The sequence below is a fragment of the Anguilla rostrata genome, chromosome 8 (genome assembly GCF_018555375.3).
Source record: "Anguilla rostrata isolate EN2019 chromosome 8, ASM1855537v3, whole genome shotgun sequence".
Lineage (NCBI taxonomy): Eukaryota > Metazoa > Chordata > Actinopteri > Anguilliformes > Anguillidae > Anguilla > Anguilla rostrata.
The window spans coordinates 1,688,273-1,715,221 of record NC_057940.1 but is presented as its reverse complement, the minus strand read 5'-3'; the positions used below and the strand labels follow the sequence as shown (position 1 = coordinate 1,715,221).

General features: G+C 47.4%; 1 protein-coding gene across 1 annotated transcript; it reads left to right on the top strand.

Annotated features, from left to right (window-relative positions):
• The first annotated feature begins 15,582 nt into the window (after positions 1-15,582).
• Positions 15,583-20,154, top strand: LOC135262285 (uncharacterized). The gene is made up of 3 exons (XM_064349289.1): positions 15,583-16,608; positions 16,868-16,947; positions 18,757-20,154. Exons 1-3 carry the CDS (start codon positions 15,812-15,814, stop codon positions 19,446-19,448), a joined length of 1,569 nt encoding a protein of 522 aa, XP_064205359.1. The 5' UTR covers positions 15,583-15,811; the 3' UTR covers positions 19,449-20,154.
• The last annotated feature ends 6,795 nt before the right edge of the window (positions 20,155-26,949 follow it).

Below are 26,949 nucleotides of genomic sequence, written 5' to 3'. Positions count from 1 at the left end.
AAGTCTGCAACGTTCAAACCTCAACTCTTCCATTTCCAAAACTTCCATTCACTTAAATGTATGAATCACATTTTTCTAAATACACAAAACAAATTTTCATATATTTAGCAAAATGCTTCTTACAGTACTTAATATTTAATTTTTTATCTTAAATAAAAAAATTATAATTCAATAATTAAACAACATCTAATACAGCCAACAGTATAGGCGATAATCTTGTGATATTTAATATTTATATGTCATCATATATGTTGGAAAAGTGAAACTTTTTTTTAGGTTAAATGTTGAGGGTGAAAAAGGCGCACCAAAGTGCACCTGGCACCACATTCCACTGGCGGTGAATGTGACTAAATCACCTCCGGATCATCAGACCGCCGCAGAGCTTTTTGAGCCGCGTGTTCTCCAGTGGACACGTCCGCCCAGCCGCATCCTCCCATTACCAGCGCAGACTCCCCCAGCAGTCCGCCATTCCGGCTCTGTAATGCCGCTGTGGCGCAGCGCTTTGAGCCGCGCTGAAGCTTACCACGCTAACCGCTTCCTCGCGCCCCGAGAGGGCCTTGCGTCTCCCCCGCCCCCGCTCCGGGATCAGACGGGAGAGACACGCCGGCTAACGAACGGCTAACGAGCCTCCCCACCCTCAGAGGGTGAAATGCCCGGCTCGTGCTCGTGCTGATTGGTGGAAAACCAGCCGGGTCTGTTTTGTTGCTGATAATGAAGGAAGAATTACACACGTGTGCGTGTTTCACACTCACGAAAACACACACACATGCCCACACAGCAACAGAGGAACACGCCCCGTCCATCCGTTCTCTTAACTTCTTTAATCTTGGTCCAGGGCACTGGGTGGGGGGGGCTGTCCCAACATGCATTGGGTGAAAGGAAGGAATACACTCTGGACAGGCGCCTAGCGCGCAGGCACACCACTCACTCTCTCTGTGTCACACACACACACACACACACACACAGACACACACGCGCACACGCACACACACACACATGCACACGCACGCGCACACGCACACACACACACACATTTACACACAATTCTCACACACACACACACACACACACACACAGACACACACACGCGCACATGCACTCTCACGCACACACACATTTACACACAATTCTCACACACACACACACACACACACGTACACACAGTCTCACACACACACACACACCTCTGGGTCGATGCCCTGTGTGTGCACGCCATGCAGAAGTAGAAGTGTCTGAAACAGGAGCACCTCGAACTCCGCACAGCCCCAGGGCTGCCAAACACAAACACAAACACACCCAGCAGAGGCGTCAGCTCACACAGCCCCACTCTCCTCTCCTCCTCCATCTCTCCTCTCCTCCTCCCACTCTCCTCTCCTCCTCCATCTCTCCTCTCCTCCTCCCACTCTCCTCTCCTCCTCCCACTCTCCTCTCCTCCCCACTCTCCTCCTCCTCTCCTCTCCTCCTCCCACTCTCCACTCATCCTCCCACTCTCCTCTCCTCCTCCCTCTCCTCCTCTCTCTCTCCTCTCCTCCTCTCTCCTCTCCTCCTCCATCTCTCCTCCCACTCTCCTCTCCTCCTCTCTCTCCTCCTACACCCTCCTTTCTTTCTTTTTCATGCTAATCTTCTCACTCTCTTTCACTCTCCATCTCCCTCTCACTCCCTCTCCTCCATTCAAATGCTTATAGGCCAATTACACTTGTAAATATTGTCACACTTCAAAGTGCCAATACACAAAACAAGCTCTACACAATCTCTCTCTCTCAATTTAACTATGGTTTACTGGCATGATGGTATATAAACAATATCAGTAAAAGCACAATGAAACAATTAACAAAGACACATAAAACATATAATTAATACAGTGGAATAAAATAAATATATAATTGAAAAAAGCAGAACTGACAGAAAACTAAAACTAAAACACTAATATCTTAATAATACGAACAAGAGCTAAGAACTAAAACCAGTAACAATACAAATAAATGAGAAGGTGTCTCATTGGCTGACGCTCATTATCTGACAGGATAATCATAATATCTTGCAGTTAGTGCCGCACATTCTGATTTCTCCCACAGTACATCGATCTAGATTACTGTTAATTTGGTAAAGTGGTTTCAATTTAGGAATAGAAGTTGTTCCTTATGTCCTGGTGTAGTGTGCGTTCTGTGAGGAAGTGCAGCTCTGTCTCCACTGCCCCCTGATCTCAGTGGGAGCACAGCCTGAGCTCTCTGGGCAGCCAGGTCTGCCTGTGACGGCTGGTCTCTATGGCCAGGCTGTGCTCAATGAGTCTGCACAGGCCAGGCTGTGCTCACTGAGTTTGCACAGGCCAGGCTGTGCTCACTGAGTCTGCATGGGCCAGGCTGTGCTCATTGAGTCTGCATGGGCCAGGCTGTGCTCACTGAGTTTGCACAGGCCAGGCTGTGCTCACTGAGTCTGCACAGGCCAGGCTGTGCTCACTGAGTCTGCACAGGCCAGGCTGTGCTCACTGAGTCTGCACGGGCCAGGCTGTGCTCACTGAGTCTGTACGGGCCAGGCTGTGCTCACTGAGTCTGCACAGGCCAGGCTGTGCTCACTGAGTCTGTACGGGCCAGGCTGTGCTCACTGAGTCTGCACAGGCCAGGCTGTGCTCACTGAGTCTGCACGGGCCAGGCTGTGCTCACTGAGTCTGCACAGGCCAGGCTGTGCTCACTGAGTCTGCACGGGCCAGGCTGTGCTCACTGAGTCTGCACGGGCCAGGCTGTGCTCACTGAGTCTGCACAGGCCAGGCTGTGCTCACTGACTCTGCACAGGCCAGGCTGTGCTCACTGAGTCTGCACAGGCCAGGTTGTGCTCGCTGAGTCTGTACGGGCCAGACTGTGCTCACTGAGTCTGCACAGGCCAGGCTGTGCTCACTGAGTCTGCACGGGCCAGGCTGTGCTCACTGAGTCTGTACAGGGTCAACACGGTGTGTAACACTGGGTACTGCTGAACATGGGGAACCTACACAGGTCCAAATTTATGGCCCTGCTTTCTATTGGCCGTGCTTTAGCTACCAAACAGACACTGGATTCATGTGCTATGCTGTTGGACAAATGCTTCTACATTTGCGTGTCTATATCAGGGGTGCACAAAGAGGTGGGGGGATCTGTTTTTAGGATTTCATGCCAACTTCCGCCCTTAATTAGTAATAATCGCCCCCCAATCATGTACTCCATCTGGCATTTATTAATAAAGTGGGGATCTGCAGCACCACACAGCACACGCATCTATGGTGAGGAAGTTCTTCTGTGTTGTGATGTAGGAGTGACACCAGTACTGATATATATAGCCATTTAAATACATATATATATATATATATGTATCTCCAGAGTAATTGGCTGGAAGCTGAAACAGAAACCAGCACACACACACGCGCTCTCAGTTCTCTTAACTCAAAGCGCTGAAGAAATTGGAAGAGGCACAAATAAGAGATAATGGCTCCGATTCAAACAAAATGAGTCCCTAACTCTGAACAACTAAACGCACCAAAACAAAGTTTCTGAGGAGAAAGTATAGCGCTGGCTTAATTGAGTGCAGGCGACTGCTCCTACTTCCCCAGCTGTGTTTTCCCGATGCCAAAATAAAAGCGCTTTCAGAAACAGGAAACCCCTCCAGACTAGTCCTACAGAACGTGGCTCCCTTTCCTCTCCTGCTTCTCACTTAAAAGCGCGGTTCACCGCAGCGAAACCGTGACTTTTCTAAGCTTTCCCGTTTAAGTAGCTCAGGAAATTGTGGTCCATAATAACAGCAACTGATCGGGAAATATAAAGACGAACCAAAGACATTATTTACCTCATCACCAACCCTCTATGGAGCATTACACACATCAACTTATTATTTCACAAACTGAAAATCAATCACTGGTCGGAGACAATAGCAGAAGCAGAAGCAACAGCAGCAGCAGCAGTAGCATTAGCAGTAGTAGTAGCAGCAGTAGCAGTAGAAGTAGTAGCAGTAGTAGTAGTAGCAGCAGTAGTAGCAGCCGTAGCAGTAGTAGCATTAGCAGCAGCAGCAATAGCAGTAGTAGCATAAGCAGTAGCAGCAGCAGCAGTAGTAGCAGTAGCAGTACCAATAGCAGTATCATCAGCAGCAGCAGTAGTAGCATTAGCAGTAGCATTAGAAGTACCAGCAGTAGCAGTAGTGGCAGCAGCATTAGCAGTACCAGCAGCAGCAGTAGTAGCATTAGCAGTATCATCAGCAGCAGCAGTAGCAGTAGTAGCAGCAGCATTAGAAGTACCAGTAGCAGTAGTAGCAGTAGCAGCAGTAGTAGTAGTAGCAGCAGTAGTAGTAGTAGCAGCAGCAGTAGTAGCAGCTGTAGCAGTAGTAGCTTTAGCAGCAGCAGCAGTAGTAGCATTAGCAGTAGCATTATCATCAGCAGCAGTACCACAGGCTTTGCGGAAGGCACTTAACCCTGTGTTCCCTCAGGAAGTGCAGAGAGTGGACTGTAGCACTGACAGCACTGATAGCCTAGCGCAGGCCAGCTAATTGCTTGGTTTGTGGCCAGGGTCATGTTTCTGGGAAGCGTCCCTCTAGGGCAGCAGAGAAAGCTATCCCACAGGACTGACAGCCAAATTCAGGCACAATGATGATGATGATGATGATGATGATTATTAGTATTATTATTAGTACGGGGAAAAAAAAGAATAACCAGATGACCGTGGTAATCGGGCCACACAAATGTTGATCTGCGGAGAGCTTCTCGCCTGATTCACTCAGTTATAATTATAGACTATTTTTCCATCATTCATAACTCACACTGAGTGGCGACTTGGGCACTGGGCTATTTCCAAAACAAATTTAAAAAAAACGTCCAGAAGAATTACTTCTCAAATTCATGCATACAATTTGTAAAATATCGCATGCAGTATGTGTATGAGTATCTAAATATGTGAGTGTATGTATATGTATGTACACATATTATCCCTTGTTTTTTTTTTGTATATTTTTTTACTGTTCGGATTGCTGATATTCTGAAACATAAATAATTGTTCACCAAAGTTTACAATGAATTGTAATCAATTCACTGATAAGGTCTCTAGTAGCTAGCCATTTTTAAGAAGTATGTTTAATACTGGGTGATTTTTAAGAAGCATTATTAATTGGCGTTATTCCCCATAGAAAATGTAGTATGACATTTTTCATGGGCAGTGCCTCCTAGTGGCAAGAGATGAGAAGTGTTTTTGACTCGTGTTCAAATGGAAACCGCACAACAGTCAAATAAGGATGGGGGGAAGGCACAAAAAATAAAAACGTATTTATAAAACAGAAAATAAATTTAAACGTACGACCGCGCGGACTCGCGCGACCCACAACAAACAGGCAAGTTTATGGCCTTCATAACCCAGTTGCCAGACAGAATTATGCCGACTGCAGCAACGCAGGCCCGTTTATAGGCACAATGGCGCACACAATGGGTGGAAAATTAAAACCGCGTTTCTTCTGTACAAACTGAGTTTAACCCCATATGTGTAAACTTGGTATTCAGACACGAAACCTGAGATTGATTCTGAGAATTTAATTCCTTAAAATAAAAATGTAAAAAAAGAATGGTTAAGGGGTAAATGCATGCATCTTTATGAGAAGAAATCTCTCTAGTTTATTTATGTAATTTATTTCGTGGGGAGAGAGTGTATTAATCAACATTTCATGCGCTTACATCAGCATAAATGTGCCGGATTTATATGCCCATTTTCACCCATAAATCCCAGGGTAGATTTACAAAGCCATCCGGACTTTGCATCATCAGGACGATAGATCAGCGCAAAAAATGGCCAATACATACAATAAAAGATTTTTATTTTATTTATTTATTTCTTTTTTTAACGCAGCTATAAAACTAGACAAATGACATGTATCCAAATGGTGCCCACGGCTGCAGTTGGATTGCTCACGATTGCAAGATCGCATCTTTGGACACTTGAGAGTATTTCCCGCGGTTTCTCGCGCATCGCGCGTTAGCGCATGGCACCGCGGCTCGCGGCTCGCGGCTGGTCCCTCTTTCAGAGCGAAGCTGCGCCGCAAACAGAAAAGCTTCCAGACAGAGGCCGGTAAACAGGGACAGGATGTGGTCTCTCCATGTTCAGCGACCGCAGAGACAGTCACCGTTAAGTGCTTTATCGGAGCCAGGAAATACGTCCACTGGCGGTCTAAAAATGTAGATTCATTTTAATTAATGCAATTCACTCCTGTCCACCCAAACATACACTCCACCCCCATTTTATTACAGTTACTGGCATTGAATCATTTTCTGACATCCATTACACACACACACCCCCCTCCCCTTACTCATACAAATAAATGCAGTTTATACCACAATATATACTGGCTTTTAGTTTACATTTTGTTACAAAAAAGTAAAACATTGGATTGGATTTGTCAAAAAGAAACACTAATATACAGTCGAAGCAGTCTCAGTAAATTCCCCAGTCTCGCATGTACTGTTAAAGTAGGACTTATATATAAAAAAAAGATTTAAAGAGTAAAGAGATATGTTGACAGATTTTTTTAGCTGAGAAGTACTACTCACACAGGATTTAGATTACCAGAGGACAATAAAAATTTCCATTGGCCTATTTTTACATCAGTCCCATGTGTCTATGTGTCACCGTATCGTACGGCTATCCTGTCCTTCTTTCAATCACCTGTCTCCTTTATCCATCTCTTGAGATCCTGTATCAGGGTAAATCAGTGTAAAGTGCAAAAACTGAACTAATTTGTTACATGACTCCCCTTCATGCAAGTATTTGTTTTGTCTTAGAGAGGAGAAACTTATTTAAAACCTGGCTTTTAATGACACAATACGCCACATAGAAAAGAAAAAATGTATATTGTTCTCCAGTAAGAAAACAGATTAAAGCATCTACCCCGTGGTACTGAATGGACACACTGTGACATGTTCAATGTTAAATCAACTCTTACAGAGTACATATGATCCCTGTTGGACATAAATTATCACAGGATATTTCACGGTGCAGTAAGCTGTTATTATCGATGAGCCAGGGGGAGTAGAATCTGTCTTAGCCAATCAAAACAGGCAGATTATGGCATTTAAATGGCTCCAACAGTGAAACATTTAACTCTTAGTTTGATTGGACAGGATTATCAAGTGGGATTTCCCCTCACCCAATTAAAACTGCTGTGCAGAGCAGACATCTCCAACTCAAGGCCTGGGCCGCGTGCAGAATCAGTACGCTTCCCTACTATTGAGTATGCATATAAAACTTGCATGCAACTCGCATACTCAACAGTAGGGAAGTGTGCTGATTTGGATACGACCCTGAGGGACCGGAGCGCCTGCTGGATTTGAGTGTTTTGGCAGTTAAGTTCTGAATTTAAATCACCGACCAGCTAAAGCAGGGGTGTCCAATCTTTTCCGAAAAGGGCCGGCGTGGGTGTAGGTTTTTGTTTTAGCCCAGCACTAAGGCACCTGATTCTACTGATTCCCTAATCATGGTCTACAATCAGGACCTTGATAAGTAGGGTCATGTGACTTGGTGCTGGGACTTGGTTACTGTGGCATCTAGGACTATCGCCATGGTGACTGGCCACGGAACCTCCTCCAGTAACACAGGCCCAGCTCTTCATGACGACGATTCGGTTCGGTTCTCCAAAATAAATAAAAAAATAAAAAATTAAGACATAGGCAAAGAAAGCCATCAAAACAGACATTATGACATTCAAAAAACGCAATCTTTTGCAAGCCTGTTTTTTTGTTGACACGCTTTAAAATTGGAACAGGATATCTCGGTTAAGTATTTACTTATTGCTTCTGATATGATTAAAACAATATTGTCTTTTTCTCCTCTCCTACTTTCGGCTTTAGAAGACAAGGCGGCCGCTTCGCCCGCGCCCCTCGTGTCTCCTGCAGACGGGCGCTGCTGGCGTGGGGCACAGACTAATTGCCCAGCCTGTCACTCTTGCCGCGCGAACGCGGGGGGAAAAAACACAGCCGTTTGAGAACCCGCTCCACAGTTTCCATCTCTGTTTGTTTCTGCGGTCACGGCAACGTTAATTAGCCGTTTGTGTTCTGTCTTTCAGCAGCAGAAGCTCAAGACTCGGCATTAATGGTATGCCAACGGAAGGCCGACACAGGGAACAGTCCAGTCCGCAGGCTTATTGGTCTGCTTAACAAACACCCTTACCCACGGCAACAAGTTTATTTACGTATTTTATTTATTTATCCGTTTTACATTTTCAGTCGTATACAGCTCATGTTAAGCAGATACTGAACTAGGACACGCCTCACCCACCCGCCTTTGAAATGAACCTACCGAACGTCGAGACTTAAGTACATGGTCAGGTTTCTCCTCAAGACGCGTACGGCGACAGTAGCCTAATAACAATAGAGCACGTAAACATAAGACCTTACGATGACATGAACAGGCAAGGCAGCCCTCGTGCCAATTTGTCTGCTGTCTGGAAAGCGTCGAGAACTGAGTAAATCCTGGTTTTAAACGTCCCGTGGTTTCTTGCTTCAACACTTTGTTCGTGCTACTCTAGCAGATGAGTTAGAGCAGATATAACACGTTTACTATGTGTATGCACCAAAAAGGGAAAGTGTCAGTGTTGTGACAGCTACTGCAGATGATAGCATATCCTAACTATCCTGACTATTGCATGCTTTCGGGGAATAGATGCAAAAGGTAAAATAAATTTCACTTTTCTTTTTGAAAAACAGAAGAAAAAAAATCTGCGTCAAACGAAATCTGTCAAAAGTAGCCAGAAATGCTGCTTAGAGACTTGAACATCATGAATTATTCTAAACGTTTTTTTAATTTTATTTTATTAGTTTCCAGGCCTTTCGGTTCTCACACACTTCACAGAAGCTCACTTGAGTCCGTTTGAGTTTAAGCCGCCCGTGTCTAAAGGAGCCGTTTCTGTTCCTAAAACCGCACGAAGGACAGCCCGAGTCCCCCTGCATCAGAAGATCGGGCCGTCCTGCTATAGCGGGATTTCGCGATAAGGACGATTAGGCTACTTTTCCCACTGCTTATACCTTTCTTCACGCACTCCACAGATACGCAGAAACGGTGGCTTTAATAATTCATCGTCGCTTTCCTTTTTCAACCGTCAGGAGAACTCGCGTCACTCTCTCACTCGGGTTTTATGAAAACCGTGTGAAAACTGGCTGTTCGTTTTAAACAGCAGCGCGTGAATATCTGTCAGACCCCCCTCTCGCACCCGGGAAGCTGCAGAATCGCTGTTTAATATAGCGCTGCGTGCATGACGAGCGTCCTGCTCGTAACAATCCTGTTATTTGACCTTTCGCTGGTGTAGGTTTGTCCTAACGTGCCTTTCAAACCAATGGTTCAGGTTTTTTTTTTTTTACAGCATCAAAGACAAAAATAGCTCCGTTACATTAATGTTAGAGTTGTCTCCAGCACTTACCAAACTGTCAACACCACGATTGTCTTGCTTGATGCGACACCACTGCATAAAAGCTGGAAACATCGAATCCTATATCACCATGTCAAAGGCACCATCAGACAGAAGTGAACTCCCCACAGGTCACTGCTTCTGAGTATACTGCAGTGTGTCTGACCTGGAAGTGAACTCCCCACAGGTCACTGCTTCTGAGTATACTGCAGTGTGTCTGACCTGGAAGTGAACTCCCCACAGGTCACTGCTTCTGAGTATACTGCAGTGTGTTTGACCTGGAAGTGAACTCCCCACAGGTCACTGCTTCTGAGTATACTGCAGTGTGTCTGACCTGGAAGTGAACTCCCCACAGGTCACTGCTTCTGAGTATACTGCAGTGTGTCTGACCTGGAAGTGAACTCCCCATAAAAGCTGGAAACATCGAATCCTATATCACCGTGTCAAAGGCACCATCAGACAGAAAAGTGGGGGAAAATGTTTACGCAGTGGTGGCTAGACGATGTTCTTTTTTAAGCGTGTAAATTAAACATTAAACACGTACAGTACTGACAGAAATTTACGCACGAAAGCAAGAGTGGTGGAACTACGTACACAGCCGTGTGCCCAGGCAGTGTACAAGTCTCCTGTTGCCTGGAGAACATTTAATTGGTGTGAATCTTACTTTCAGGGTGATTCTTTTTTTGACCTTTTAGCTTGTGCGGAACTATTCCAAACCCTTGCACATCGGTGCTGCCAGAAACTCCACATTCAACAAAGGAATCTACGGAACTTTGGTAGCCATAGAAACAGAAGTTCTAAATTCATCGCGGATTTTCTGCATAATCTCAGTAGACTGCAGTTTCTCACAAGGATTTCCACTGAGTCAGGTAATACCACCCCGGAGAGAACCTGCCCTTTGCGTCTTTATTTCGGCTCTATAGGGTGTTTGCATATACTTTTAATTAAAGCTGGTTTCAAGCCTCGCAAGCCGTCCAATCCAAAACAATGATCCATTCCAAACTTCAATTTTTCATCACTGTTAAAGGCATAATTTTGCAGTATTTGTACCTTGAAAATATTATAAAATAACTAGGATGCTAAGGCATATCTATGATACCACTGGCAATCTCTGTTTTTATGTACTTTCGATGAATTTGTTCACCTTTACCTGTATTAGTTATCCTAAAATGAGGTTTCTGGGGGTGGTGCTCTTTTCTTTGTGGGGAGGGGTGGGTGTGGCTACAGAGCCAGTGGTTTGGGATCAGATTTCAGCAGTGTTTGTTGCTAGCTAGCTAGAAGCCCAGATACACCTAACCAAAAAGACAAGCCAACAGGGTTCATTCAAGAACTAGAATTAACCTTGGATTTGCTTTTCCGCATTGGCGTCAGCTGAAGTTCCCCACGGGGATGAAAAGCAACATGGAGTTGGCTTATAGCTAGCTGGATAGCCGGAGGTGACCTTAGAGGTCCAACAGACGGCCAAAGCCGGGTACTTGGTGTGAGGTGTGAGTGGGCGGGGTTTAAGACAGGGGAGCAGCCTACTTTGATTGTAAACACAGAACCACAGCGAGGCTAAACAAATCCTGCCTTGGGCAAAACCCCGTAAGTATGCTGGGTGAAATCCTCCTCCATCTTGGACAGGGCTGAGGACCTCATTCCATTTCCCGTCACGTGATCTGACTGGCCCCGCTGGTTGCCCCGGGCGATTACAGCAGAGGTAAGACCGTCCGGCTAGCCGACTGGCCCGAGGGAACCAGAGGAATCTGGGTTGATGATGTAACCGGCGGACGCACGCCAGAGGAGGAAGCCACGCGGTCTGCGTACATCTGACATTTTGCCGAATGTCAGGCAGAAGGGGTGGGGAAAGGAGGGTCGTGCCCAATTCCGAATTTCACTCCAACTCCTGCTCTTAATTATTTACCCAGACACTTACGCCACCTGACATTTCCATGGCATTTCTCCATGAGCTCGCCAACGACAGCCAAAGACTGTTTCAGGTCCCGATACGAAACATTTTACTGTGGCCTAATCTTTTAAGTGAACAGGCGCTAGTGTACACCGCTAATTAGCTAACTGAGCTCGGGGAGGGGGGGGAGGGGGGGGGGGTTAGACAGAAACAAAAACCTGCACACACACTGGTATCCCAGGAAGAGTCCCCTGAGAGCCTACACGCCTGGTGTAGAGAGTATACAGTGTGTCTGACCTGGAAGTGAACTCCCCACAGGTCACTGCTTCTGAGTATACTGCAGTGTGTCTGACCTGGAAGTGAACTCCCCACAGGTCACTGCTTCTGAGTATACTGCAGTGTGTCTGACCTGGAAGTGAACTCCCCACAGGTCACTGCTTCTGAGTATACTGCAGTGTGTTTGACCTGGAAGTGAACTCCCCACAGGTCACTGCTTCTGAGTATACTGCAGTGTGTCTGACCTGGAAGTGAACTCCCACAGGTCACTGCTTCTGAGTATACTGCAGGTGTCTGACCTGGAAGTGAACTCCCCACAGGTCACTGCTTCTGAGTATACTGCAGTGTGTCTGACCTGGAAGTGAACTCCCCACAGGTCACTGCTTCGAGTATACTGCAGTGTGTCTGACCTGGAAGTGAACTCCCCACAGGTCACTGCTTCTGAGTATACTGCAGTGTGTCTGACCTGGAAGTGAACTCCCACAGGTCACTGCTTCTGAGTATACTGCAGTGTGTCTGACCTGGAAGTGAACTCCCCACAGGTCACTGCTTCTGAGTATACTGCAGTGTGTCTGACCTGGAAGTGAACTCCCCACAGGTCACTGCTTCTGAGTATACTGCAGTGTGTCTGACCTGGAAGTGAACTCCCCACAGGTCACTGCTTCTGAGTATACTGCAGTGTGTCTGACCTGGAAGTGAACTCCCCACAGGTCACTGCTTCTGAGTATACTGCAGTGTGTCTGACCTGGAAGTGAACTCCTCACAGGTCACTGCTTCTACAGCTTGACCTGGTAATCTGGCCACTGATAACACTGCATATATTTATTGTTTTTACAAGACTCATCACAACATCTTCCGTAATCCACTCTGTCAATTCTTTTTTAAATATTGAAGTATAGTGTGTGAGTGAATGGTGAGTGTACCCTGTAATAGAATGGCGACCAGTCCAGGGTGTGTTCCTGCCTCTAGTCAAATGCACACTGGGATAGGCTCCCAGCCTCTCTATATGAATTTAATATAAACAGGAGGGTTGATGGGAAGCCAATAGAGACAGAAAAGCGAGAAGGAAGGTTGGAGAAGAGGACAGAAAGACAAGTGAATAAAAAAAGGAGTAGGGGAGAGAGAAGGAAAAGAGAGAGAGGCTGACAAAGGGAAAGAGACAAAGACAACAGCAAGAATGTACGACCGGGAGATATTCACCATAACAGATAATGTAAGATATTTCTGAGAATCCCCAGAAAATGCCGCATGGTAATGTGCCGGATCTGTCTGCGTGCTGCACGCGTGCCTGGCAGTCTGGCGCAGAGTCACACGGCTCGGCTCCACGGGAACAAACGCACATGATGTTTACCCAGATTACAGCGCGCTCGGTTCCACAGCGCCACCGCGGCCGCTGATTTCCCCTCATCACCTCTCATTCATCTCTCTGACCCCGGAGGAAGCCGCCCGGGTCAGTGTCTCCTTTTTATTTACTTATTTTTATGAATACATTTGTGCATTGAGCTGATGGATGAAACGCAACTGAGTGGTGCTCGTGCACTAAAGATGTGAAGAATTTGTTGATTCTTCTATCGTCAGTCGCCAGCACGCATGTGGAAAGTTAAATAAGCGGGGGAAAAAAAAAAATTTTCTTTTCAAATTTCTCAAATCGCTCAAAATAAAATATTAGCATTGTAACCTAGGCTACTGCTCTAAACGGGTAATAGAATGGGGCGGAGCTTGTGTCATTCGCCCTTTAACGTGACCTACCGTCAGTCGACAAGATGGCCGGCTCACGAGAGTGCCGCGTGTGGAATGATTTTTAAAAAGCTCACAGAAAACACGGTTCTGTGCAAAACCTGTGCTGCCACATTCGCATGCCACACGTCGACATCTCTGATGTTTACCCACCCAGGAACCAAATATCCGAGGCCAAGGGATCTCGGCAAACAGGCGCCCGGCTTCGCAGCGTGACCTCATCAGTGTGGCAGCTGTCCAGCTGAAACCGCGACAGATTTAATTGCTGACAAAATTGCCGTCGGCAATTAAAACCTCAACAAATGGCAGCAGGTCCCAAAACCTTCCGCCCTTCACCACGCTCACGGGGAGCGTGTCCTTTTGACACGTCCTCCCGCGAGCATTCGTAAAGGGCGAGGGGCGAAGGGGTTCAGGACCAGCTGCCACGTGCTGAGCCCGAATATACTCCTGCACGACATACTGTGGAGTGAAAAAGCATCGCCGCTCGACGTGAATGTAGTAAAAGCGCCGCCTCTCTCTGTACCACTACAATGCGTGGGCAGCACTAACTATACTGAGTCTTACTTAACTATGACTTTCCTCTTAATTGAAGATTGGGGTTGTGTTGTTACATTACATTACATTACAGGCATTTAGCAGACGCTCTTATCCAGAGCGACTTACACAACTTTTACATAGCATTTTACATTGTATCCATTTATACAGCTGGATATATACTGAAGCAATTTCGGTTAAGTGCCTTGCTCAAGGGTACAACGGCAGTGTCCTACCCGGGAATCGAACCTGCGACCTTTCGGTTACAAGCCCAGTTCCTTACCCACTGTGCTACACTCCGCCCACAGGTGTTAACCTGTGCAGTGAGCGAAGTGGCATACAGTCATTCTGGGAAACGTTTTCCACTTTTTAAACGTTTTAAATATTGTCATCCGCACTGATTCAGTAGCGGCATTTTTATTAGCGGTATCCTGCATCAATCAAAAAATAATAATAATATTAGTCGGTTTCAGACAGCAACTAGTTGGTGGTCAGAAATGTGTGACTTCACATCCCTATTGTGTACCAGGCTTGGGTCAAATAACCAAAATAACACTATAGCCAACACTGTTACTCACAAATGGAAAAAGCAACCTCATTCAGAAGGACATTGCTTCATATGACACAAACGACTTTCCCTTTTTCTCAGCAACAACAACTGTTGAAAACGCTCAAGGATCTACTGCAGAAGAAGCGGTTTTCAAATTGTATCCACAATTGTAGAGTTTTTTGGATGGATAGAACAAGATACTCAGAGCGGTCTGATCCAGTGTCCTGTGCTGCGATCCTTCCGGCATGTTCTCTGTGGTCAGCTCTCTGTGAAAACTGCATTCTCCATGCCGCCAGAGTGCAATTTAACCCTTTGAAGAAAAGGGTTATTTTGGGAATGTTTTTGCAAAGTTCTGCAGTGTTCTAGAACTCCACTGTTTTTAATTACCAGTAATGATCCACCGTTTTCAACTACCAGTTATGACTGTAACATCGGCACTAGAATGTTCAGTTCAGAACACGAGAATGTTCAGTTAAGAACATTCCAATCGCCCAATTCTGATCTCATGCATTAAAGAGTTAAATTGCATGTGTCACTTTCATCTGTAAATGAAGCAACGTACTGTATCAGGTTTGGCAAGCTGAGCGAGCGTTACCGTAGCGATACCTCTGCGATTCCACGGGCGTGCACATGACGTGGGCGGAGAGAGCTGGGAATGGAGCGCGCGCGAGAGAGAGAGAGAGAGAGAGAGAGAGCACGTTTCGGATGTCTCTCGCCCGTCTGTCACAGGAATGTGGAGACAGAGTTCCTGATATGTAAACCCAGCCCTGCACACCGCAGCTCGACAGCGTCACCAAGTTTCCTCACTGGAAGCAGACAGTAATTGGGGAATTTGTTGCTAGGCGTCTATAAGTTAAATATAGTTCATCTCTTCTCACAGCCAGAGTGAAGTCTTCTGTCAGGCCCTCAATTCTGTGACATTACTGCACACATGTCCAATCACATCACCATCTCACATCACAGAGAACACATACCTAGCAACAGCGCGGAGAAAAGTGACTGGACCAAACGGCAGTCGGTCAGCTGGTTAGCCGAATAGGTTAGCGACTTTAACCCACTGAAAACACTGATGAAATGTAGCGCAGCGTAATGCAGATGGGACAGGATGGGGAATGTAGCGCAGTGTAATGAAGATGGGACAGGATGGAGAATCAGTCACAGGCTCACGTGACCACGGGGGTGTGGAATGCTTTGGTTTCCCAGACAGCGCGCACAAACAGATACTCGGGAACGCCGTCACCTGTGGCGGCAGGAATCTGGCTGGGCCGGATCGTCCGCCGCGACGTTCCACGAAAAACAGGCACGGCTCATCCTCACTCTGCGTCACAGCGCCCGACCCGATCCGGCCACTTCATTCTCTCAGGCAGAGGAGACAGGCGGCTGCTCCCTCGTTCTCTCTCTCTCTCTCTCTCTCAGGGAAGGCCGAAAAAGAAATGGGCCGCATCGGCAAGGAGGTGGCGGGACAGGTGTTCTGCTTCATCGGCTTCGTCGGGGTGTCGCTGACCTGCGGCATCCCCATGTGGCGCGTGACCTCCTACATCGGCGCCAACATCGTGTCGGGCCAGATCGTGTGGGACGGGCTGTGGATGAACTGCGTGATGCAGAGCACGGGCCAGATGCAGTGCTCGATCCACCAGTTCCTGCTGCGGCTGTCCAAGGACCTGCAGGCGGCCCGCGCGCTGGTGGTCAGCTCCGTGGTGGTGGCCGTCCTCGGCATCGCCCTCTCCTTCGTCGGCGGCAAGTGCACCAGCTGCCTGTCCAAAGAGGCGTCCCAGGCCAAGGTGGTCATCCTGGGCGGGGCCATCTGCATCGTGGCGGGCGTGCTCTGCCTGATCCCCGTCTGCTGGTCCGCGGCCTACACCATCTCGGACTTCGAGAGCCCCGCCACCATCGAGACGCAGAAGCGGGAGCTGGGCGCCAGCATCTACATCGGCTGGGGCTCCGCCCTGCTGCTCATCGCCGGCGGCTCCATCCTCTGCACCTCCTGCCCGCCCGACAGCAGGAGGTACGGGTACTACCCGGGGCAGTACCCGTACCCGGGAACCACCATGACGCCGGGGCCCTACGTGCCCGTCAGCTACGCCCCGACCAAGTACCCGCCGCCCAACTACGCTCAGCCGGGCTACGCCCCGCCCACCTACGCCCCGCCCGGCCGCGGCGCGCCCACCTACGCCCCGCCCAGCCGCGCGCCCACCATCAGGAGCCAGTACGCCCCCTCGGGGTACCTGTGAGAACCCCCTCGAACCTCCTCAGACAGGCGCCGGCGTCTCTCCCCCCCGCTTAAAAAGACTGAGGGGGAAAGGTCCGTGGAACAGCGACCGGACTCTCTCTCTCTCTCCCTCTCTCTCTCTCTCTCTCTCCCTCTCTCTCTCTCTCTCTCTCTCTCCCTCTCTCTCTCTCTCTCTCTCTCCCTCTCTCTCTCTCTCTCTCTCTCTGGACACCCCTGGGATGTGACTTTTGACTTTTGAACCCCCTCCCCCGGTCTGTAGCGGGAGAACCGCGAGTGCCCCAGCTGGTACCCGATCCCCGCACCCCCCGTTCGGACGGGCCTCCATCTTCCATCGCCACGGTAACGTGAGCCCAGCTGTATGCGTGAGTCTCAGCCCTGGCTGCTCTGCCCACGGCGGTCCGTGTATGGGAGCGTTCATAAAGATGATAATAATGCTACTCCCTTCTGCTACGTTATAAATGCCAATATTTCAATAGGAAATGTGAAAAGATGACTACTGTGCTTTTCTGTCACAATTAATCACTGTAAATGTACCGAGTGACCAGATTCTATTCATACCGATTGATCAAAAGAAAATCTTTCCTTTTGCGAGTGAAAAAAAGTATGTCTGTCATCTATTATGGATTTCCTGTTATGTGAGACAATGCTGTTTCCTAATGTGTTGTTTTTTCAGTGAAGTGTTATCAGATTACGTGTATTTATGAGTTTTGTGAATAAAATGTAATTGTACATCATTTGGCAGTGTCCTAGTTTATCAGAAATTGAGTCTCTGAACATCCGCCATCGGTGCCACGTTAATTTAAGGAACAGATTTACACCAGGAAGAAAAACAAACCCTCTCTACAATACAGTCACACGCACACATGCATGCACACACGCACGCACGCACACACACACACACCTTTTTGTTTGTTGAAGAAGTGTTTGCCACCTTTGGCAATACCTTTTTTGTGACAGCCAAGGCTTTGTTCTGGAGGAAGCTGGGACTGCAGAACACCTGCGACAGAACCGCTTTGTTCTGGAACTGTGAGAGAGAACCGCTTTGTTCTGGAACTGTGAGAGAGAACGGCTTTGTTCTGGAACTGTGAGAGAGAACGGCTTTGTTCTGGAACTGTGAGAGAGAACCGCTTTGTTCTGGAACTGTGAGAGAGAACCGCTTTGTTCTGGAACTGTGAGGCAGAACCGCTTTGTTCTGGAACTGTGAGATTGGGAGTGGCGTGTAGATCGTAACCAGGGCTGCCCAACCCTGCTCCTGGACATCAAGGTTTTTTATTTCAACCCTAACAAAGCACGCACCTCCTTCAACAGCTAGAGATCTCGTCGAGCTGCTGATAAGTAGAGTCAGGTGAGCCAAATTACATGAAATGAAAACCTACAGGATGGTCAGGCGGCCTTGCTCTAAACCAGGGCCCACAAATACAGAGGACATTACTCTCGGACAGAACACACCTGTATAACAGTTGATGCCAACCAGCAAGTGTTCATTTAATTTTTCAAGGAAACCACTGAAAAGCACTTCGGATTCCGAACCCCTCTTCTTCACAGTTGTGCTGACTGCTTGGAATTACCCAGTACGTCTGTGTTCTTTCACTACAGTCTGAAAGACATAGAAGTTCCAGGTGTTTTAAAAAAATCAGGCAAGATAGTTAAAACCAGTGGTTGCCCTTTCGGCTAATTCTAAAAATGACACATCAATTTCTTGATCTTTCTCCAGGGTGTTAAAATGTTCAAAAACATTTTAAACATCTCTGATTTTGTTTTAAAATGTCAGTTTGGGGCCTGATCACATGACCAGGTGTCTTTCTCGTTCGCCTGGTCTCAGAAATTGTCCTGGTTCTCACCCCAAAACTCGTCTGCATTCCTCTCTACATCCCTCACAGGGGCGGGGAGGGAAGGAATCCGGCCCGTCTAGAATTTCCCCAACCCCCCCTAAACTCACACGCACACGCCCCCGCAACCCCACGCCTCCCCGGGAAAACCGGTTTCATTCCTGAAAGGAACAGAGGCCAACTCCCCCTTCCAAGCGAAGCCTCAGTACGCAGAGCTGCAGTGGGGAGAGAGACTCGCTTCCTGGACGCTGCGCTCGCTTCCTGGACGCTGCGTTTGCTTCAGCCGATTCGATGGTCGCCGGGCAGGGGGAGACGTGAGTTGCCGTGGCGATGGTTTCCGGGGGCAGGCAGGCCCTGGGGTTCGCGCTGGCGGGCGTGGGGTCGGCCGGGGTGGCGCTGATCTGCGGGCTGCCCATGTGGAAGGTCACCGCGTTCATCAGCTCCAACATCGTGACGGCGCAGGTATTCTGGGAAGGCCTGTGGATGAACTGCGTGTTCCAGAGCACGGGCCAGATGCAGTGCAAGGCCTACGACTCGCTGCTGGCCCTGCCGCAGGACCTGCAGGCCGCGCGCGCCCTGGTGGTGGTCTCCATCGCCGTGGCGGTGGCGGCGGCCCTGCTGGGCGTGGCCGGGGCCAGCTGCACCAACTTCCTGCGGCGGGACGCGGCGGCCAAGGCCCGGGTGGCCATCGGGAGCGGCGTGGCCTTCATCGCGGCTGGCGTCCTCTGCCTCGTGCCCGTCTGCTGGACCACCTCCACGCTGGTGACCGGGTTCTACAACCCGCTGGTGTCCACCGGCCAGAAGGGGGAGCTGGGCGCCGCCCTCTACGTGGGCTATATGGCCGGGGCGCTGCTGGTTTTGGGCGGGGCCATCCTGACCAGCAGCTGCCCCCCTGACCCCGCCCCCACCCCCACCCCCGTCCCCGTCCCGATACGCCAGTTTGTGTGGGGGTCCCACGTCTCCTACGTGCACCGACCTCCAGATCCCAGGTGGAGCAGGAGACCTCGATGAACCGGAGAAGAAGAAGCCCCAACAGAAACCAGAAGGTTGTTTAAGAACCGTCCACAGCAGTCTGTAGCCTGCCTGTCTGTCTGTCTGTAGCCAGTCAGTACCCTGTCTTTCTGTTTGTCCGTCTGTCTGTAGCCTGTCTGTTTGTCTGTCTGTAGCCTGTCTGTCTGTCTATCCGTTCGTCTGTAACCTGTCTGCTTGTTTGTCTGTCTGTAGCCTGTCTGTCTGTCTACGACCCACTATTAATTTCTCTGCAGTGTGAATATACTGTACTTGGGGATGGGCAATAATTAAAATACTCAAATATGTGTATTTGAAATGTGTGCATTTCATGCATAACATGGGTTGCTCGTCCATACTGCATTTTGTAACACTGTGTCTTCTGTAGAATTTATTTTGCTAAACAGAAACAGAATTCAGAGGCTATTAGTGAGTATTATTGCCCATCCCTGACTGTATTGTAGGAAATGTCTTATTTTTCTAATTAAGTTGAATAGTTCAGTTGAAATGTGATCAACCAACATGTTTTGCATATGATCAAACAACATGTTGAAAAATGTATCAAAATATAAGCATATAAGCAAAATATAAGCATAAGCCTTGCACTAGAAAAAAATTATTTTTGATAGATTTTTATAGAGATTTTGTGTTCCCATATTCATTTTGTTGTAATAAATGTGAGAGAAAAAAAACATTTTTTTCATTTAATTTTGTTTTTCTACCAATAATGTAAGTTACAACCATGAACAATACAGAAAGCAGGCCTGAACGTCTCACACATTAGCGCGTTAATTTCCATCCTTCACGCGAAGCTCACAAAATGATGTGTTTACGGCAGGACTATTCGTTCACACGCAGTGTGAAACCGGACTTTAAGGCTATAAATTACAACGTAAGGCCACTTCCTCGCAGGTACCAACACTACAACAACACTAAAACTGATCGGCCGCACGGGTCCCCCCAGCGTGGGGCGACGACGGGCACCGTTAGCCTAGCGACCGCAGCTCAGGCGGGCGGGGGCAGAGCGCTGTTTGCTCAGGGGCAGGGCGGGGCGCAGAAGGAAAGAGATCTCGGTGGGAGTTTTAAACGCGAGGCGATTAAACTTGACGGACGGGTTGAGCCGGCTGCCGAGCTCTCTGATGTTTACAATTCCATTCGTTCCTCCCAGCCGAAGGGCTTTCTCTGCCTCTTATTTTAGTTTTGGGAGCCTTCCAAAAGAAAAAAAAATTTTTTTTCAAGCTTTTATTTCCTCCTTCTTCATTGTTTTTTTTTTTTTTTTTACTTTTTTGTTCTGGTGGGTGAAAGCTTCCTGCTTTTTCAGAAACAGTGACTGCTCTCCACTCGCAGGTATCACCGTAGAAAGTTCTGAAAGAGGAGCGCACGGTGCGATCCGCGGAATAAAGGCAGAGGAACCGGGGAACTCTTAAAAAGAGCCGCGGAGGAATCTGAACTCTCAAAACTCCTCAGAAAAACCTCCCGCTGAGACTTAACACCACTTCCTGCTACAGTCACAAAAATAATAATCATCTGATCTGAAAAGGGAGGGACAATTTTTTTTTTTTTTTTTTAGATACATCGATTTCAGAGACACAACGAGCACCGTAAGCATTCAGAGAGTCTGAACACAGAGCTCCAAAATCGAGGAATAATACAAATTCATCTACGCACAAAAAGCTTTGGAAATTTTTGTGCAGGGAGAGAGCTCTGTATAACATTACATAACATAACATAACATAGCATAATGACAAGAACAGGCCATTCAGCCCAACAATGCTCACTATTTTCCTGACTAAATTAGTGCCCTGATTACCTACAGATCAGATAGTACCCAACACAGTATCAAGCCTGGTCTTGAAAACCCCCAGTTTCTGTCTGTACTGTGTGACCTGGCAGGCTGTTCCACACAGTGACTACTCTCTAGGTGAAAACATTCTTCCTAATGTCTGTACGGAATTTACCTTCTGCTCATTTGCATTTATGTCCCCTTGTTCTACACACACACATTTGCATGCAAATACACACACATACACAGACCTAAACACACCCTCACATGCGCATACACACCTATGCATACTGTACCTACACACACACACACACACACATACCAGGTTTCCCTGTCACTCCCTGTATGCAGGTGAACAGGACAGCTCACCTGTGTCCCAGTTAACCTGTAGATGGCAGCTCACCTTTCCCACACAGGTGTGCCTGTGGTTTGCTAACACCAGGTTTCACAGCTGCAGAGGGGTGTTTGAGATACCTGAGGGGCGGGGGTGTGACGAGGGGACTTCCTGGGTTAGGAGGGGTTACCCAGGCAGGTCCGCGAGGAGGGCGAACGCGTGGACAGCCAAAGAAAAGTGTGAACTCCATTTCAGGGCTTATATGTGAAAAATTCAGCTGAAAATCAATTCATAAGCAGCGCACCAGGCCAGGAACCCTGAACACCAGCACCAGCTGCATTACCACCGCACAGTTTCTCATAACCGCTAACACGTTTCCTAAAACTGAAAGTTGATTTTCTCAAAACTACAACCTTTAAACAGCCAGAAAGACTGAACGCCAGCACTATCTGAATTGACACATCAGTTTTTCTCAACTGTTTACACGTTTCCTAAAACTGCTCGTAAGTTTCTCAAAACTATAAGCTACAGACACAAAACTCAGAACGTTCAACCATTTTGGATTGTGCTTTCAAAGGAGAAGTGTGTTTAGCATTCTGCAAAATGGTAATCTGAGAATGCAATCAGAGTGAGAACAAACAAAATATGAATATAGTTCTTGCAGAGTGATTATCATTGATACATAAGATTCAAGTTTTTTTTTAATCATTTAAGAAGTGTCCATAAGGCCAGCTTGTGTGTAATCAATTGAGGAGACCTGTAATGGTGAACTAGTTTGAGCACACTTCTAATATATTACCAAATTATCCACCGTGCACCCCAAACAGGCCACACTTCCCCGCACACCCCACATGCTGGCTGATTGCTCGTGTTGTTTATGTTTTTAATAGAGGATTTCGGAACAGAGCGCTTCTCGGCTGGCACCGTTTGTGGCTCTTCAGAGTAATGTGTTCAGGCGTTTTAATGGTTCTGCGTTAGGAAAGAGGACGGTCACACTCAGTCGCACGGGAAACTGGAGATGCAGATGCAACAGTACAAGCAAAGTACCGTGTAAAGTAACGTGTGAAGCCGACGACCTCACTTCCTGTGTGTTCATTTAGACACTAATTAACAGAGTATATCTAAGTGAATGATTATGCATTACTTTGTGTGTGGTGTGGTGTAGAGCGCGACTGAAACTTTGGGGGACCAAACTGTGAGCAAAAGAAAGGTCTAAACTTTTAAGCTTATACAACTACCCCGATCCGGGGGGACAGATTGGGGTCCCTATGAAAATGGGGGGGACGTATCCCCCGTCCCCCCGCCACCTGCGCCCCTGCTGCAGACACTGTGGCCTGCAGAACCTGGAGGTGAATACCACAGAGCGAGAGGCTTTGCAAATCAAACCTGTGCACGGAGGGAACTGTCGCACATTTTGGACAATGTTTTCATTAAGGACTGCACGTGGCAAAAGGGTCAAAAAGACCGTTAAAATATGGCACTGGTCGCACATCCGACAATTCAGAGCGGCACCTCCACGTGCCGTTATTAAAGCACGTGGCTCACGCGACCGTGCCTTGGCGTTAGCAACAGGGTATCGGTGACATAAAACTTGCTAACGACGCGCTGAATAATTAATTACGCGCGAGGTTTAACCCAGACATGAGGGGTCTGAAGACGGGGTGATCTCCGCGCGGTTTCGGTTCAAACCAGCAGCGCTTCAGTCCGTATCTTCAGAAACGGAGACGAGGAGCGCAGGGTAGGGTGGAGACAAACGGGAAAAGGAACAGCGTAAAACCGCACGCGCTGCAGAGGCCGGTACATTATGTATTTGTAATGGCAATAAAAAAAACCTCTGCCAGCACCTTGCACGACCCCCTCGATCTTATACAAAGTGTTATTAAATATTTACTAACCGTATCCCCAGGTCTGCAAGGTAGGTTGTAAATAAAATAAAAATACATTTTTAAAAAAGCACAGGCCTGCTTTAAAAGCAGGACTTGTTTAATAAGAACTTTTTAAAGGCGAAATCAGAAAGGCTACCAGGGGGGCTATAATTCTTCTGGCTGATGCATATTTTAAGAAAAGTAATAACGACTTTTAAGAATGGCTTGCAGGCCGTTCACTTAACATATATTTTGTTCTGCGCGCGGAAAATCGATTGCACGCAGTCCCTGCATTCTAAAATGGCGATAAAAATCAGACGTGTGTGCGTATACACAATGAACCACGATTTGAATTCAGGTAGGATGCGCTGAGTCTTTGGAAGTATTTTTTTTTTGAACCCAGGGGAAGTTACGCGGGCTGTTGGAACTCTCGCCAGCCCCTCTGGAACAAACCAGGACACCCGGCATCTTCTGAGCAGAACTGGGAGAGTACAGTCAGTGCGCGATTGGGACTGACCCCGAAAAGGGGCGGGGTTTCGAGCTGCTCCCACGAGCACGCATTAGGAACAGGACTCCGCTCGCGAGGAGAATGTGTCCCAGAACTTAGTGACAAAAAGGCTGTTTTATATCAGCAACCCTGGTTCTGCAGAGCTTCTGCGTTTTGTTATTGTGTATTTATAATTATTACACATTCTCCTACCAATTATTTATTTACTACTAATTGTGGGTTGCTACAGTTTTTTTGTCTTCTATCTCAACAAACAGCTTAGTTTGAGTGTCCTATTTCCTGAAAAGTGTGGGCATAACCAGTCTATAATTTAATCAATTAAAAGTGTGAACTCTTACTAAACGACTCCATATGGTACATCACAGAAATATAAAGCAGGGGTTGACCTGCCTGATATGAGTCATGGATTGTATGGGACGTGTATTCTCCATGGCATGAACATCCACTTATGATATAATGTGGCTTTTCGGGGGTAAGTCAACTCTCAATGGCCATTAATAGTGTCTATTTAAGCACAATCGGCAGCTTATGCACAATTCAGCGATGGCAAATGAGGTTTGAATGAAAACCAGCATTTGCAGCGTGGCCTCAGGACCGACCTTAAGAACCCCTGGCATAGCCAATCAGCAGAGCCACTCTCTTTCCAAACGTCATGTGACACTGCCTCACGCTCAGATCACCTCGTATAAAAAAGCAGTTATTTCTGAACTGGAGCGAATGCTGTACGCTTGTGATGAGGCTTCATTTATGTCACATCGAGTTCTTTTTTGACAGCTTTGTGTTGAGGAGCGGATACCTGGAGTTTTACACAAATTTAGATTGTTCGCTCCCATGTACTGTCACGTTTCTATGGAGATACGCTGAACTTTCCCTGTCATAGAAAGTTAGCATAATTAGCCTTTACGCACAAAACGGTTTAATTAAGTATACTGTGTCTTCTACGCTGTTTATTAAAGACTCCAACAACATATAGCTTTATTATTATGATTATTATTATGATTGAAGGTTATTTCTACTTATTTCTAAAGTTTTTATTACAGACCTTGATTCTGCTGCGTAGGCCTACTGAAGTATTTTACGAGGCAGTTTTTTGTTGTTTTGGCAATGAGTTTGGAAGCCCGTTTTTTTGTGTGTGTCATCTCCACTTCCTGTTTCCTGTTCTGGCCCAGCACCGTGTCCCTCGCCTGCGACAGAGCTGCCGACAGCGTAACCAGCGGCCGCGACGCTCCCCCACCCGCGCGGCGGGTGCCTTTCGGAGCTGAACGGTGCCGGTCTCAGACTGTCAGACGGACTCTTCATCTCCTCGGCTCTCATGCTCTGATCGTGTCCCGGCTCAGCCCGCCCACGGGATCCGTGCGTTTCGTTGCAGCCGCGAGCCGACCGTGCGAACTAAACCGCGAATCCCCCAAAGACCGCCGTGAGAGGGAGACCGAATGAATATGATCAGAGACTATCATCAGATCCGTCAGTTAACCACATGAGTATTTAGCATCTTACTCAGAGACGATTTTATATTTTATAGATGTGTGTGTGTGCGTGATTGTGTGTGTGTGTGTGTATAGAGACAGACAGGCCAGAAGTTTAAGTGTCAGAATCTAATCACTGACTGTTGACTGTCTACCCATTGCACCATGCCTGTGACATCATTCTTACAATGAAACATTCTGCTGCTGTGATGTCACAATTCCTGTGAGATTATCCTTACAACAGTACATAGCCTGATATTGTAATGTCACTATACCTGTGAGATCATTCTTACAATGTAAGTCTGGTGTTGTGATGTCACCATACCCGTGAGATCACTGAAACACTGCGATTGTGATGTCACTATAAATGTGAGGTCATCAGTCTGAGACTGAGCTCTTTGAAGGAGGAAGACATGCACAGTAGGGTCTTCAGTTTCAATGCAACATTCATAATGTTACTTATCAACACATATAGACAACATGAAATAGGCTTTTAATTGAGCGATTTGAGCATTATAAAATCTGTTGTCCATTATCTGTGAAGAATAGTCAGGGAAAGTTTAGTTTGAGTTTTAACAGTGTTGTGTGCCTCTCCGCATCCTGCTTTATAGTAGGGCTATAAAAGAGCATTTACTGCTGCTGTATTAGACATCTCCTCTAATAAAGATCATTATTTAAAAGATTAGCATTCAAACAGACCCATTAGAGTCGCTGAATGACATAATCTACAAACCCAGCGGTAACGCCGGTCCTGGGCATTTATTCCCTTGTGTGTGGCTGTCTAATGCCCCTTTAAAAGTGATGAAAACCGCTAATACCGGTCAGAGGGAGGACGATGTTATCTACAGTTTCTTCAGTTACAAAGCTGTGGAGCTAATTGGACGTCTCCGGCACTTGTCTCCCAAAGAAAAGGCCGCTTAATGGAAGGGGTCTGTCATTTCGGCGAGCAGCAGTTTGAGTCCCGCCGCGAAAGTGGGAACACTACATACTAGCGGAACTAATTTAGGGCTCGGTTCGGCTGTTCAGCCACGTTTGCTCTCCAGCACACCCTGGTGGCGAAGCCCAGAAACACAGGTTTGGTAAAACTAATGCAATTTTGTTGAAAATTCACGCAAACCTGAACTTGTTTGCCAACCAGTGCAGGCGTGTTCAGTGCTTGCACATGCACAGTTCACAAATACGAATCTGAATTCCACAAGTTTCACACCGAATGAATTAGCACCAGTTTGCTTTTCCGTCTTCCCAAAGCAGGAGTCTTTTTTCCGGAAAACGTATTCGGGTATCACAGAGAACGGACGCGAGAGACGCTGTGCTCGGGAAATTTTCTCCGGCACGAAGTTTCACAAAGTATGAGCGGCAGAAACAGAGCTCTGGCTTTTCTCCGGGAGACTGCTGGCCTTCGGAAAGAAATGATCGAGCGTCGTCCGGACAGGATCGCAGACAAACGAGTCACCTCGCAAGGAGTCACCCATAACACCACATCCCTTAGCTTGCGATAGTCATCTGTTACCACTGCTTAAAATCATCTAACGCCCAACAACGCAAACA

Excerpts from the sequence above, each read along its gene's own strand:
- LOC135262285 (XM_064349289.1), top strand. The coding sequence starts at position 15,812 with ATGGGCCGCATCGGCAAGGAGGTGGCGGGACAGGTGTTCTGCTTCATC. Across the intron at positions 16,609-16,867 it reads GCCCCCTCGGGGTACCTGTG|CGGGAGAACCGCGAGTGCCC; the intron begins AGAACCCCCTCG and ends CCCGGTCTGTAG. Across the intron at positions 16,948-18,756 it reads CTCCATCTTCCATCGCCACG|TTGCCGTGGCGATGGTTTCC; the intron begins GTAACGTGAGCC and ends GGGAGACGTGAG.